The following is a 17,115-nucleotide window of genomic DNA, read 5'->3' on the forward strand; positions in this document are numbered from 1 at the left end:
TGTTTTTCCAGCACACCCCAAAAATGCTCAATCAGATTGTAATCTGGGGAATTTGGAGGCTAAGTCAACACGTTGAACTCTTTGGCATGTTCCTCAAGCCATTCCTGAACAATTTTTGCAGTGTGGCAAGATCCATTATTCTGCTAAATGAGGTCACTTCCATCAGGAAATACTGTTGCCATGAAGGGGTGTGCATGCACTGCAGAAATCTGTAGATAGGTGGTACATGTCAAAATAATAGCCACCCAAATGTCAAGGCCCAAGGTTTCCCACCAGAACATTGCCCAGAGAATCAGAAAGCCTCTGCCAGCTTATCTTCTTAGATAGATAGCCCACTACACCAAAGTGTAATTAAATCACACTGGCCAACACAGAGTTGTAAATGATATGAAGGATGTCACTACCCACATTAAAGGAATGTAGTCTCCACAGGAAAAAGAGCCTGCTCTGCCCATCATAATAAGTTCTTCTATGTTCTGAGACTAGTCTAACCTCCCTGAACAGTGACCTGACATAGAGGGTCTTTGGTGAGGTGAAAGTCAAAAACAAGTTCCTTGGTTTTGCTGATGTTAAGATGCAGACAATTCTCTTTGCACCAAAAAACAAAAGTTCTCCACTTGATTCCTATACGCTTTCTCATCCCCCTTATCAATATACCTCATAAGTGCAGAATCATCTGAGAATTTCTGCAAGTGACATGACACTCATGTTATATTTATAGTCTGAGGTGTACAGAGTGAAGGGAAAAGGAGACAGAACTATTCCTTGTGGTACTCCAGTGTTGCTCACATACGTGTCAGAAACACAGTCCTTGAATACCATAAACTGTAGTCTGCCTGACATACAGTTCATTACAAAGGACACCATAGGCTCATATTCACTCCATAGTGCATCCTGCTGTCTTATTTTTGCCAGGAATATGATGTACACACACCTGGCTGCACACATTATCTAGAAGAAAACAAATTTCCATAGACCAGGCCACTTTCTTCTTTGCTCTGTAGTTCAGTTGTGATACTCACACGCCTATTGTAGACACAGTAAACAGGGGTCAGATTAGGCATTCTGACTGGTCTGCCGCTATGCAGCTCCATACACAGCAAACTGTGATGCACTGTGTTTTCTCTCCACATGCACCAATGATGAACCTAACACAGGGTCACAATTTGTCCTTCCATGAAACTCTTTTGGTAGGTACTAATCACTCCATACCATGACTACTCAAGACCTTTCATTTTGGAGATGCTCCGACCCAGTCATCAAGCCATCACTATTTGGCCCTTGTCAAATTTGCTTAGATTCTTAAGCTTGCCCAATTTTCTGATTCCAACACATTACCTTAAAGAACTGGCTGTTCACTTTCTGCCTAATTCCACTCCATTGACATAAGACAATGTTATTTACTACATCTGTCAGTTTTTTTAATGTTGTGGCTAATCGGTGCATATACCATGAAAAGTTTATTTTTTAATATATACACTTAGGTAGTAACTCACTAAGCATGTTTTATAATGTCCTGTAGGATTTCAGCAGGCAGCATACACAAAACTGTTACTTGATTGTTTCCTATCCATTTTAACTATTACTTTGTGGAGTATTTATTAAGTATTTCTGCATTTTAACCACCGTTTCATTTAAATGTTTTAATTTTCATATTGTATCTTGTTTTTATAATATTTTTATTTTCGTTATACCTTGTTAACTTATGAAGAAGTGACATGTAATATTACTGACAGTATTTCTCTTTGTGCCTTGAAATTTGTAACTCATTTTTGATAAAAGAGTGTGGTAAATAAATTGGTAATAATTTTATGATGCAAAAAATGACAGGTCTATTCCCGGAAGGAAGGGATTATGCATGAAGACTGATATGGAATATTGATTTATGATGACAGTGGCCCAGAGGCTAAAGCAGTTAAGGAGTCATAAGCAATTAGCCTAATTTGCCAACCCTCCAAATTAAAAAATATTGAAACAATTACCCTCAATATGCCTTGCTCAATATGAAACCCAATGTGTAAAAAATGTTTATTTTGATTTATAGTTGGAAATATAATATACTGCTAAGCATCTGCACCCAGTAAAATGTTAGTAGAGTAAGTGCAGGCCTCACATAATGCAGTGGATGTTTGATTGCAATATTTATACCCTACAGATTTCATTATAGGACTTGAATTTCATTGGAGACACACAGGGTGACTTCCCCCAATTTAATAACAAATGGGGATAGTGTATTTGCTTGGAGACATTTCAGAATAGGGTAAAAATTATATAATTGCCATGGACACACATCTTATCTTAACATGTGCATGTATTAAATTTATTCACTGACACCTTCTCGCTGGTACCTGATAAATAAATGCTGCTTAAAATCAATACCAAAATAACATTTTACATTTACACAAACACATTTGTAATAATAATAAAATAAAATATTAGGTCTTTTTGAAAAATGGTTCTGTCATGTTTGTGACATTTACTGTTGTGAGGTTTACATTTGGAGGAGAAATTAGGTGATTAATATCACTTAACGAACACTAATATTTAATGGACAAGCCAGATATCAAAGGCACACCTGATGCCTTCATTTTCCAAATCTTTTCCTCTTTTTTACATTTGTTCCAATTTTTTGTTCAGCCCTTTATCTTTTGTTTACCTCACATAACTGATCAGTTGATGCTATTGCTGCCTGAGAATTCATGCACAGTTAGTTATTGAATTGGACTGACTGTAATTTAGAAATTAGTCCAAACTGAAGACAACACTGCATTCATTCTGGTACCATTCAAAAATGTGTTATATGTGCTTTAATCATATTTTAGTTGATATACTAAATTTGCTGATTTGTTTTCAGAAATTACATACATCTTTTCAGTAGCCCTGCTAATTGCATTTCTCTGAAATTGAATCCTTCCTTTAACAGACTGCATGTTATATGATGGGAAAGATTTGTCTTGTGCTTCAAAACATAAAAAACTGCCTGGCCCTATTCTAAGTTTTAAAACACTACATTTTATTTTGGAATATTGTGTAGCTTGAATGTGTACAAGGTTGGCACCCGTTCCAAGGTTAGATTAAGTCTTGCATCCAGTGCAGAGGCACAGCACCATCTCCCAAAGAACTGTACATTGAGTGCATTGTGTTAGTTTTCTGTGTGCATCAGCTCAAGTGTTAGTAGATGCTACCTTACATGAGTTTGATCAATACAACTAACATTTGACTTGTTATAGTGTGATCATGCAGCATTGCATGGTGCAGGTGAACTTCTGTTTGCTGTAATCTGCTGATTACACACTTTCATGCATAACCCAAAAAAAAGTGGACTCTCTTGTAATCACACACTGTCTCATTGAAAATCCAGTATTGTAGCTCTCTACAGTGCTTGATGCCATGTTTCATCTTCTTATGGTTAGATTTTAAAAGAAATACATCAGCAACAAAAGGAGTTTTCTGCAACTCCCATAGTTCCAGCTCATCTTCAATAACATGGCATAACTTGTAGCTCTGCTGTTTAAGTTTGTAAAAGTCAACCCCCAATAAGATTTTGCTGCCTATTATTTTTTAATACTTGTGCATTTCTGTTACAAAGAATACTGAAAACACTGATCTTAGTTCTTAGTCTTTCATATTTAAAATCTAATTGTTCAATCTCAAGACTGTGAACATTAAAAACTATCTGAGCTTTACTGAATGAAAGGTAGAAACCAACTCTTAACAGGCCACTAGCGAACTTCACCAGATACTTGTGTATACAATCACACTCCAACAATTTGTGCCAATTTATAATCAGCAAGAAACCCTACAAACCATTTTTTTAAATGTGAGAAGAAATCAAATTAGCTGTGGAAAACCCAAATAGACTCAAGTAGAATATGCCTACTATAAAACGATAAGTGACCGGGGCAACTTCAAACCCAGTCAGCTAGGACTGTGAAGAACTGTGAAGGCTAACCACTGCATAACCAAGCCACCCACAGAATAACTCCTTTAATTGAAAACAGTGTTGATTTGACACCCCACTCACTTGACTTTACAACAAGGCTGCCACTGATGGTTATGTTTTAAACAATTATTCTATTGACTATTTTATTGATTAATCAATTCCTCCAACATCTAATCTTGACCAAATAATTCAAGTAACAAAATGAATGTTTGCTTTACTTGAATTTGTATTGAATAATGTCATATATGGAATTTGGAAGTAAAAGACATGATATCATTCATTTAAAAAAAAAAAAAGTGGTTGCACCGCTGCCTCACAACAAGGAGACCAGAGTTCGATTCCCATGCGCTCCCTGCAATGAGTTTGCGTGTTCTTCCCATGTCTTCATGGGTCTCATTTCACAGTCAAAGGATGTGTGTTTGTGGGTGTGTGTGCGCGTGTGTGGGTATGTGTGTATTTATCCTGCAAAGGACTGGTGCCCTGTTCCAGTTCCTGCTTTGCACCCAATTATTGGTGGGATAGGCTCCAGCTGTCTAACCTGGAGTTAAGAAAACTAATGGATGGATGGATAGAAGAAAAACAAGACGCTATGTGAGAAATAAATGTATTGAAAATAAATGCATGTTTTGTTTTAAATACAATCAATTTATATAAATTACATAATTTAGATAAATTACAATATATTCATGTATATATATTCACACAAAGAATAATTACTCACATATTTTTTTAAAAAGTCATCTTGAGATGTACATATACGCTTATTCATAGTTATTGTGAATACAGCTGCAAGGATATTTTTCAGGTTATTGGGGAGTGAGAAGTGCTGAAGTGTATCACAGTTTTACAATGCTATATGCAAACACTTTTACACTGGTCCTGCGAGCAACAACTTTAAAGATTAAAACCAAACAAATACAGCTTTCAAAGACACTCATATAATATATTAGGTACTTTATTACTTTGTACTTTAAACAACACATTGTGCATTTGCTGTGGGGGCATGTTACAATGCTATCCATAAAAAACAAAACTGGCATGGAATGGTCCATACAGTACTTCCATGTAAAATACACAAGTGATACTGCGAGAAATCACTCAATGGAAGATTTTTCAATACAAAAAAAACGTTTCCACTGTATACTAATAAATAATCCAGCAAATTAAATTATATAATATTTATTATGTACACATACATTTACATTTAAATGAACAGGGAATGGAATCAAAACACTTAAGCAATCTTCTTCTTCTTCTTTCAGCTGCTCCCGTTAGGGGTTGCCACAGCGGATCATCTTCTTCCATATCTTTCTGTCCTCTGCCTCTTGTTCTGTTACACACATCACTTGCATGTCCTCTCTCACCACATCCATAAACCTTCTCTTAGGCCTTCCTCTTTTCCCCTTCCCTGGCAGCTCTATCCTTAGCATCCTTCTCCCAATATACCCAGCACCTCTCCTCTGTACATGTCCAAACCAACGCAATCTCACCTCTCTGACTTTGTCAAAACTTAACACAATGGATGAAATTAATTAAATAAGCTACATAGACAGATTGGTATAGGGTGGCCTAATGTGTCTGTCCATGTCAACTTTAGAGATTTATTGTGGTGTGTGTGTTTGTGTGTCTTAACTTCTTTTTTTCATCATCAAGAAAATGTGCTGGTTGGGCAAACAAACTGTCCGCTATCTTCACTTATAAATTAATCTGAGTGTGTGTTTGTGTGTGCACATTTGTATGCATACATGTATATTTCAATAAATTATTTATCTCAAAAAGGACTTGTGCAAATCAACAGGCCTGGTCCCATGACTAAACAGAGTAGAGTGCAAAAATCCTGGTTTAATTAAATAATTTCTACAGAAGTTATTATTGGACACAGGTCAAATTTTTTTGAAGGATAAGGAGATAGTATAGGACCAAACTGGAACAAAAAAAAATACACCTGTAACCTGTAACAAGACAGACGATGATGCAATTTGTTTGAAGAACAGTTTCTTTCAAAAGTTATCATGGTATACAGATATTTGATATTGAGTTTATTAATTATTGTGTAAAACTGTATTATCTCAGCATGGAATGTATACATTTGCTTTGTTATTTTCAGGTGTCCTGTCTCTTGTATGGAGAGCCCAAATATTTGGGGCCATCTAATTATGCAGCCAAGGGACTGTCCAAACAGTATAAATGGAGAACCTGCTTGTCCCATAGCAACCTTGGCATTGCTTATTCTGTGATACCTTATTTCTCTTATGATCCTTGTGTTATTTAGACTTACTGGCTAACAGCCCTCCTTAGCCTTAAGTTCCTTTTAATGGATTCTGTTTTTGGACTTGTTTAAGGTTTTTGGCTTTCGGACAATAAAAACAATATTTACTTTTTGTTCAACCTTGCTTTTTTCAATCCTTTTGAATCAATCAATAAATTGTTAGCTATTCAAAGAACTTTGCTTGTTTTCACTTAGCCAGATGTTTTCATGGTTTTTCCCTCTTTTTTGATGATACCTGTGGACATTTTACACTCCTTTAAACTTTAAAAACCTTAGACCCATTTTGGGGCCTGTGTTTGGGGCTAGGCTACCTGAGGTGAAGACTGTTTCTGTGTCTGTTTTTGAGGCTAAGTCTAATTAGGTCCTGGTCTGGATTTTGTGATATATTAAGGCCTGATTACCCTTTTTGCCATTTTGTATTACAGGATAACAACAGAGCCTCTTTTGCATCTTTCTGACACAGGAAAAAGCCACCTTTACTTTTTTTCAAAAGTAAAGTAAAAGCTGATATTACTCCCTATATCAACAGAAGAAACTGACACATAGAAACCAGCTTCTTTTTTGTTTTTATCAAATGCTGGTGCCAATATTTTTTTCTGTCACCAGGAGAAAAAGGCCAGCCACAATAAAGTACTGCATGCAAAAAATAAAATACTAACAAATAAAGCTGTGTAAAATAAACACATGGTGGCATATTGAACATTGTATTGATGATTAATTAGCAAGAAACATTTTATATGTATTTCATCTGCACAAAACACAAATAAAGCCATAAACATTTTCAATCTACACTTGGATATATTGGAATAAATGCATATTTATAACCAGTGTTTGAGCTTTAATTATTTGTCCAGATGATATCCAATGAATATAATTAAAAACAATTCTGTCTGAATCACACTATATAATCATTTACAAAAGGCAATTCTCCAACGATGAAAACTAGGGTAACATGGTATACTAGTATTGGAAAAGTACTAAAAAACCCAAATTTTAAAATGGAACTGCACCAGCATTTCGCGATTTTTGGTACCAGAAGTAAACATGAGCTTTCTTCTCAAACACCACCCACCTTCCATCGGTACTTAATAGTATAGATGTAGAAAAACATCCATTCTGTAGATTTCATAAAATGAAACAACAGGCTTTGATGCGAACAAGACATCACAAGGAATTAAAAAAACCCAACACACCATTGCTACAATGTCATTGGGATTTCACAGCTATCAAAACTTTGATGCATTAGCGTTGCCTACCAGGGAGGTTGGAGTAAGATAGGGGGATTTGGAGTTATTTGTTATTTCCCTTGGAAATGTTTTGATATTGGTTCTGGTACTGGGGCTGAGGTTCAAAAGCTGGAATCAAGTACCAAATTGATCCAGATTTTAATAATGATTCAACACTATTAAGAACTGAGTCAAAACGAATTTAAGAAGCAAAATGTTTCCACAGAGCCGGGGGCCAGAGCCAGTCGTACCAAGCTTAACAGCACTTATTTTTAGATAACAGTAAATATGCTCTGCTGACTGTTTTTAGAGGACCAAGTATCACAATTATACACAAGAAGATATCTTGCATTTCTTGCTTCTTTGGAGTCTAGATACAGTATAATTATGGTAATTCTGCATTCAATAGTATGGCCCCCTATATAGTTTCACAAGGTCATAACATTTTTAATTAAAAATTAATTTAGAACATCTAAAAAAAACAATCCTAACAGTTCTTTAGGGAGTATGATCTCAAAAATTGTACAGATCTTCATTTCAACACTACTTTACTGCCACATGAGCCTACCACTTCTATTACACCACAACGGAATTGGTTGTAAAACGTATGACGTATGACTGCATTGTGTGCTAAATGGCCTCAGGAATTTCTTCTTTGGGCATTAACAAAATGTACTCTGTTATTTAATAAATCACTTTCCACAAATGGTAACTAGCCAAACAAAATAAACAAACAAACCTCTGAAAATATTTTGAGCTAGTTATGTACCTTAATATAATAAATGTAACATATGTATCGTAATGTAATTGTCAAGTCTCTTGTAATAGGTTCACTTTAAATAACATTAGAGAGTCTTACATGTGACTCTTCTGATTTTGCAACATTCACTTGTAAGATTTACAGTATTAAAGGAGATTTTACAGATTATACCAACTCCTGATCTGGGAAATTATGAGGTTTGTTTTCCTGGGACACCTGAAACTGGCTTTTTTCAGATAATTTGTCAAGCCAGCAATTTACTAATAGACTCTTGGGATATACATGTATTAAAGGGCAAAGTGAAATTGCTATAGTGTCTAAAGTAAACTGAATATTTAAAAATATGAACAATTATTCTATAAACTACCTATATATGATTTCTCAGGGATTTTATGAAATACACACACACCAAGCACTAGGGACAATTTAGGATCGCCAATACACCTAACATGCATGTCTTTGGACTGTGGGAGGAAACCGGAGCACCCGGAGAAAACTCACACAGACACGGGGAGAACATGCAAACTCCATGCAGGGAGGAACTGGGAAGCAAACCCAGGTCTCCTAACTGCAAGGCAGCAGCGCTACCACTGCGCCACCCAGATGGATGGATGGATGGATAAATGCTGAAAAGTCCCTCATAAACTTTACTGTTTTTTTTTTTACATTAGTGGATGCAATAGCTAAGTATTTATTTGATTGATGTACTTCATAATTTAATGGTAACATGATAAACAGAGACTTACAAGTTAAATGTCAAACACAATCAGATCAAAACAAAACATTTAAGTGCACTAAACTGGAGACAATTGACAGAAAGGAAGGTAGACTCTGCACCTGTTCTAATTTGAACCAGATCTCATTGGCACTGTGTCTTGAAATAAAGGAGAGGTGGTTCTCATTTTGGAAAGCAACCTATTGAAAAAAGGAACTTTTTTTTTTTTACTTCAATTACTGTTCACACCTATACCCTCACAGATAAAACAAATGCAGGATGCTCAAATTATCAGTAAAAATCACTGCCAAACCAAGGAGTTTATTTTAATAAACAATGATTTGAAAAGGTACCAATAGGTTATACGTTGTGACCTCATACTTCAGCTGATTAAGTCTGCCCTACAACCCCTCCACCACCTCCTCAAACAGACACCTTTATCTGCAGACCCAGCTGCAAGCACTCCAAACTCTTCAGACTTCAATTCAATCACCAATTATGCACACGAAAGATAAACAGGCCTTTCAGAAACCGTGTATGTGCTACAAAGTGGCCTCTGGCACCCACAGTGGGGAACACTTCCTGCCTCTGCAGCTACTCTCATTACAAATGCTGCCTTCCACCCATCAAGCTACAAACTCACAACCAACTATGAATGGCTTTAAGACCCAACTCCAAGGGGAGTATGGCAAAACAAGCTCTTTTAATGACACACGTTCCTCATAAAATATGAACAAAAAGGTTAACAATTTTCAGCTTATAAGCTCTTTATTTACATCAGGCATAAAATGACTTCCAACAATTAAACTAAGACATAAATGCATCCCGTAGCTAAACATGTACTGTATGGGAAATTATAATTAAATATCCTTTTGCATCATAGAAAACGTCACGACAATTGCTCAAGGTTCCATTTCCTGATTATTTACAAACTAGACACAAGTGATTTCGTCTTCCTGTTACTTTGTGATGTGGTTATTTCACATACTTATAAACGCTTTCTGTAATAGCTGTGTCCTAACATTCCCTCAAAGGAAAAAAAAAGCTCTTTACTGAGGTCCAGACCCATTAGCCTTTGCTGTGGAATTTATTGGTACACATTGCAGCATGACGGGCTCTCAAGCTGACTGATCAGTTTCAGTCATTAAAATACCACAGCACAGATGCAAATCAGCAGTAGCAATATACATCTGGAAACATGACCTCAAAGTAATAATTAGAAAGCCTCTGCAACACATTTACACATGCATATACAGTATCTCTCTGTGATTGATCATTACCATAATGGCAGGCTGCTGCTCTGAATTTGTCTCTTCATCTGAATCACCCACCCACCCACTCTGTATTTGCAAAAGCATACACAAAACCTGGGTCAGCTTCCTTCCTTCCTGCTGTCCTATTTCCTGCAATCCCTTTGCCAGAAAAAGAACCACGCACTACTGAAAAGATCGTCCAGATATATGCACAAAATAATTTATAAAACCCTAAGCACATACACAAGGACTTGTGAATGTACACAATACAAAAAACACACATTGATGTACAGAACTACTTAAGGCAGCACTCATTAACCTCACTTCTGTTCAGCCCCCTGCTGTTTAATGGCACCATCAACTTCAATGCTGGTCTCCTCTCATCTCTTTTGCAATGCCAGCACCTCCCCCACATTGTCAAAGAAAGCTGTTAAACAAGAACACTTGAACATAAGGAGAACATTCGGCAGTCAGGCCAGTCCACAGAAAAAGTCTGGAAACTAGAGCGAGAAAATAAACAGAAGCCTTGCAGCAGCACAAAGCCTTCCTTTAGTACTTCAGTAACTTTCTGCTTTCTACTCCTTCTACCTTTCCAGGCCACCACTGTCAAAGCAAACTCAGAATAAAAATCTTGTTACATTGTAAAAACTTGTGCAAAAATTGAATAAGAATGGTCTAAATATTTTTGCACAACAGGAAACTGATATATCTAAAATACTTTAAAGAACTGAGTGATGAAATCAAAAAGACATTGTTCAAGAAATGTGTAAGAATTTGTTTTTAGATGTAAAGGGAATTCCAGTCTCTTAAATGTATGTTTTTTCATTGATCTCTCAACACAGTGAATATAACTTTCATTAGTTAATCCTATAACACTATAATTAGTCATACTTTGCCATTAAAGTATCATGAAACGAAAATAAACCATGCAAAGTTATATCTTTAAACGTCAGACAGCAAACAGCACACAGCAGTTCAAATTACGCACACAGTTACAATAAAAGTATTCAAAATTGGCCTGTAAGAGTGTGGGTTTATGCAAGAATGAGTCCTGAGATTGACTGGTACTACATTCATGGTTGGTCTCCTTTCTTGAGATCAATGTGGCCAAGAAAGGCTTCTGCTTTCCTTGCAATCCTGAATGGGATCAATCACATTTAAGAAATTCATGCTAACTAGAGACTGCACAGACCCAGCTATTATGAAACTTTCCAAGCATTAACTATTTTAACTTGAATGCATTCCATTTCACTAAGCCAGAAAAGGTCTACATGGTAAAAAACCAGATATATATATATATATATATATATATATATATATATATATATATATATATATATATATATATCCTTAACAAGTCGTGAGTTAATGCATTTCAACAACTAGAATGCCGCAAATTGTACTTTGGATACATACAAACACATCTGAACTTGTATCTTCCATTTAATAACTTTTTATCATGAAAAAATAAATTCATACAGTTTCAAACCAATCTAATTAAATTATAGGGGTTGCAAGTAAGAAAGGAACCATGAGCAGGGAAATGTCTATCAAGGTCACATCCACTTAGAGCAATAAATTAATGTTGCAAGTGAACACATGGGTTTGAGAGTAAAATAAGAATACCCGATGAAAAAAAGAAACATACATACAGGGATTGAAACTCAATCTATCAAGACTGTGAGGTAACAGCACCAAACACTAAACCACCATGATGACTAACAAGAATTCTGAAAGAATTAAATATATTTGCATGAAAAAAGAACTCCGCCCCTTTATTCATTTACTAGATGTGTGCACTTTAAAAGCAAAAAATATAATTTTTAATATTCTTTATTTCAGATTATTTAGTCCTTTATCATTGCCTAGAAATAAATACCAGACCACTGTGCCATAAAGAACTTTTTGAACATTTATGTTTGAAGGCTTTCTTGTAAAAAAGCAGAGTTCTGTTTATAAAAAAATAATTTTTACTTACAGCTTTACTTCTTAGTTTACAATTTTGCATTGGCCTTGTATCCTACTGTAATAATAGGCACAGTATATTATTATTATTATAATAAAAAGAAATCAAATATTTTTTTAGATTTGGAAGTTATATTCAGTTTATCCTGGAAGTCTCCAGTCTTGTTTGAATACGTGTTTACTTCCTCACCAGCAACTCTAAACACAATAACAATTGGTTCATCTATTATTATATAAATGCAGATACAATATCACATACAGATACAAAAACACAATACACAACAACATGAGGTATGCACAGAATGATAATCTGGTTCTGAGCATCTGATTACAAAATTCAGGAAAATGCATTTTCAGGCCTAGAGATCCTCGATGACAAGCATATACGCAAAGTGTACCAAATCTATATTAGAATGAAATAAGTAATTCCAAAAATGTAGATGCTCAGTGGAAAACATCTGTCCAGATAAAACCAAATCCATTCTGGAATGCTCCATAACCAGTCATATACAAAAATGCCATACCAGTATTATTGTGCAAACCCATCAAGACAGGAAAAGAAAGACAACTATATGATACATATGAATATCTTGCACAAGCATTCATATTAAGGCATTATTACACATGTACTGGGATCCCAAAAGTGTGATGCACACAGACATAAAGGAAAAGTTTGATCTTCGGGACACACCTAACAGTCATCCATTAACATAAAGGCATTATTAGATCTGTGACATTGTTGGATCTGTCACAAGTCACATAAAGGCCAATGGCTGGTATGAACTGGGGTCTTTTACCAGCAGCTAACTATACAGGAAATTCTAGATCTGTCACCGAGATAACCGTTGCTAGTGACAATCAAATACACACACAACTAGTGGCAAAGTCGGGTATGTAGTATATGGACAGCCAGACTGACACATGTGGGCAACACTGCGTCTTGTTACCTTAATAACCCCCAACTGATTGATAAGACATACAGACAGAAAAGGTCAGGTCTGTCCTTTACATTAATGCAAATAAAACCAAAACCAGATCAGTCCTGTGTACCTGCTCTTCCTCAATGACTGGCTTACTGACAGACGACCCCCAACCCTTAAACATAAAAGTCTGTCTCACACACCCGAACAAACACGCGCTCACACACACACACACACACACACACACACACACACACACACACACACAAAGAAAACGCCCCGCCCCACTCTACGCGGAACCAGGCGTTTCTTTGTGTTAACTGACTGTGAGGCGTCCGCTCCTATACCAGGTCTATTGAACATAAAATGGAGAAGTTGAAAACACAGCAAAAAAGATGAAATGCCATCCGCGAGAACTGAAGTGCACGTTTACCCTAATATTTTCGTCTATCATGCTGCTTCTCTTCCTCGCACAAGCACCTGCACCTTTGCAACGCGACTCGGATGCTGAGCATCGCCCCTCGCCCGCTTGCGCTTACCTCAGAGACACCCGGACGCAGCAGTCACTCTGGCTCGCCGCCATAACTGATTATTTTAAGCGCAAGACGTATCTCTCGATGGTATCGCAGCCGTTTGGGCTCATGGCCATGTCGACTTTAACGGACAAGGTGGCTTGACAGCGGTGGCCGCTACTTTCTCGCTGCTCTCTGTCATTGCTGATATTGCTGTAGCCACTGCGAGCACAACCGTCTGCCTCGCCGTGTGCTGTCACTTTAAGAATGACAATGGAACGAGCCAATTGCCTGACGTCGTCCCGCCCCTCACACTTTGTATTAACCAATCACAAGAGTTCCGAGGATGCGCAAGGTGTTTACCGTCCGTCGCGCGCGAGCCGATCGCGAGGAAGGAGGTTTGTGGGCTCGCGCCAGCTGCTGATTTCCAGAGAGCCCACGTGCACAAGGGCATTTAAACAAAGGGTCTCAAAAGAGAAAAAAGGAAAATCATTTTCATATGGAATAAGGCCTGTAAACTAATACAAGCAGAGGTGTAATACTAAATAGTAAGAAAAAATTTAATTTAAATACAGAGGTTATAGAGACGATTGGAATAAGCGTTGTCCTTGGAGAGAGGCTCACAGCACTGTCTTTGGAAATGGCTGTTTAAGGTCTTAACTTTACAGGTAACCTGGTGCATCTGCCACTGACAGAAGAACGCTTCAGAAGCATATAGATGAATTACAGCTCCGCTTTGGAGATCATAACGGGCAACAGTCTTATAATACTACAGCATGAGACCACAACAAAAGAAATGGTTCACCTTGAAAAGAACCGCCATCCAGCACATAACCAGTTACATCTGACAATGACTGCTAATTGGCTCCTCAAGAAGCCTCACACCTGCTGACAAGGAGCCTGGTTGACAAGCTTGCAGCCTGTCATGTGTTCAAAGATGGGCAAATTAGTCAGATTTCCAAAGCCCTGCATGCAATTTTAGCATAATCCTCTATGATATAATTACCTATAACCAACAGTTAAGGAATATGCACTTATCATAAATGACACATTTTAACACTTTGCATTTTAATACTGAATTTCATTAACTGTGAATAATCCTGGCAGCTTTGGGTGAAGACTTGGAAGGTTTTGAATGTTCTGAAACTGAACAACAAAAACAAAGAATAAAGAGTAGTTGTTCTTGCAATTGTGACACCCAGCCTATACTTATGAGAACCAAACTCAAATGGAATGTCAATCAGAAGAGCTATATGCCAATTTCAGCAGGTAACTAAGACTAAAATATAAAACACCTGCTTGTGCAGAAGTGTGTGTGGAAATCCAGACATTTTGAACAGTAGAGTGACCTATATGGCACCTGCACAGAGATTGAGAAAGAAAGAGTACACTTTCTTCATGGACGTTCTTAACCAAGTGGCTTTAGACTTTACAACCATGGTGACATTAATATGTCAGAGATTCTGCTAATCTAAAAAAAGACACATGGTGTTCTATAATCTATCTATCTATCTATCTATCTATCTATCTATCTATCTATCTATCTATCTATCTATCTATCTATCTATCTATCTATCTATCTATCTATCTTTTTAGCTTTGGTAATAGTGTTGTAAACTTGTCCTTGTCCGATATGCCTCATTGATTTAATTCATATAGCAAAAACACTGCAGGCAATAGCCTTTTACTGAATTGTATGTGTCTCTCAAGTCTTTTAAAGGCTGCAAAACACAAAAAAAATACATTCTATAACTTTCTATTGTTTAAAATGAGCAGCTGTCTGTGTCTGTATATTGCAGTTCATGTTATACACAAAAGGCCTGCCTTTTTCTTTCTTAAGCATCAATTGCCTCATTGCCAGTCACAGCCTCTGACCTTCCGGCACCCAATATGGCTGCGTATAGCGTCAGCATGAAGGTGGCGTCACGCTTGCAATTGTACTGAAACAGATCAAAATGAGAAATAAGTAGCAGGCTTCCTGTTTTGTTGGGCTGGCTGTACTCTTTGGCGTAATGTGACCACTAAATTTTGAGTGAAGGGCAGAAGTCACCCAAGGAGCACGTGTCTGCCCTCTGCTTTCCTCAGGATGGTGGGGTTAGGAGGGGGGTGTTTTGTAATGTTAACAATAATATCCTTTCTAAACCATAGCACTGAAAAGGAAATAGTAGTAGATAATACAAAAGATCAGAGCCTCTGCAGCCTGCTGTTTTGGTGCAATTTTTGAAAATCTTCACTTCCCTTCAACTCATTGACACATACACACACATAGAGTTATAAAAAGAGGACATCCTTGAAAGCAGGATGTGTTGTCTGCCACGCGTCTCAGGCTTATCGGAAGCCATAGTGCTACTGTTCTGTTACCTTTAGGATGGGGTGGGGGTGACGCCAGATGCACTAATAAGGCACAAGAGCAACTGTGCACTTCTCTTTTTGGAAATCATTGCACTGCTCTTGAGCTGTCTAAGGAATGGAAGAGGAGGATGGAGAGAACCTGTAAAAACATTAGTCCAGGAAGAGTTGTGCCATAATGATGAGGCCAACCACTAAAAGAAGAAGAAGTACCTGAGAGAAGCATCTAAGGGGAGACTCTTTTGAAGAGCCAGCCCTGCTCACAAGCTCAGTGGCAAATCATTCTGACATATCAATGCACACTTTCATTATATGGTGTGGTCACTCCTCACAAATATGAACATTTGCCCTTTCATTTACCTTTGTAAATGGGAGATGCTCTTCTTGAAGAAAATTAAAGAAAGGAGGTCAGCGGGCAGGCCTGTCTGAGAGCAGCCTGCACTTCATGGAACAAAGACACCAATGTTTGCCACCGACCCAGTTTTCACTGATTTCTGAGCAGTTTAAAAAGATAACACTCTTCTTTTATCTCATACACATCATGTACAACAGGCTGACAAAGTGCCCTTTCAAAGGCACGCTGATGCTTTCATTCCTTTCCCGAGGGGCATCCACTAATCCTGTGTCCAGTTAACAATTTTTCTAGGCAAACGGGCCTCATCTGGTTATATAGCTGTAACACAACAATGTCAATTATGAAGTGCACAGGTAACAGCAGTCACGTAATGCTTCATACAGATTCCAAGACGGTCCATTTCTCCAGAGTAGAGTTCAAAATACAAATTCTTGGCCAGATTACTGTACTGATGTAATGCAGATCAGTAAAATCCTCTTTGTTCCTCTAACTGCATGTAAGCTGCTTCCGTACAGACCAACTCAGATGTTATGTAATGGCATTCAGGGGAAAAGGCCCAGGAGAGAGGAGAGCTAAACAAGAAAAAGGTATTCTCTTTTACCAAGTGCAAAATGGTGCTAATGGGAGCAAAGATGAGAATTTTAAGTGTGACCATTTTCTTCTCTTATACAGTATGTGGCTCTGATAGTTGTTCTTAGTACTGGATATGCTCTTCTCATTCTTTAGTCAACACTTTCCTTTCTGTCTTTTTTTGCTAACTAAAAGACATCCGCTTATCCCACAAGGCATCCAGTGGCACTGTGCCAACCATGTTTTTAGTAACGTTTTTCTAATACGGGGTCATAGGA

General features: G+C 37.3%; 1 protein-coding gene across 5 annotated transcripts in view; it reads right to left on the reverse strand.

Annotated features, from left to right (window-relative positions):
- The window catches only part of kif21b (kinesin family member 21B), a 118,572-nt gene extending 104,766 nt beyond the window's left edge, over positions 1-13,806 (reverse strand). For all 5 annotated transcript variants that reach the window (XM_039749281.1, XM_039749278.1, XM_039749279.1 and 2 more), the window contains exon 1: positions 13,591-13,806. In XM_039749281.1, the coding sequence (XP_039605215.1) occupies positions 13,591-13,634 (44 nt within the window). In that variant the 5' untranslated portion in view covers positions 13,635-13,806. The remainder of the gene's footprint in view (positions 1-13,590) is intronic.
- Between the last annotated feature and the right edge of the window lie 3,309 nt (positions 13,807-17,115).

The sequence above is a fragment of the Polypterus senegalus genome, chromosome 3 (assembly GCF_016835505.1).
Source record: "Polypterus senegalus isolate Bchr_013 chromosome 3, ASM1683550v1, whole genome shotgun sequence".
Taxonomy (NCBI): domain Eukaryota; kingdom Metazoa; phylum Chordata; class Cladistia; order Polypteriformes; family Polypteridae; genus Polypterus; species Polypterus senegalus.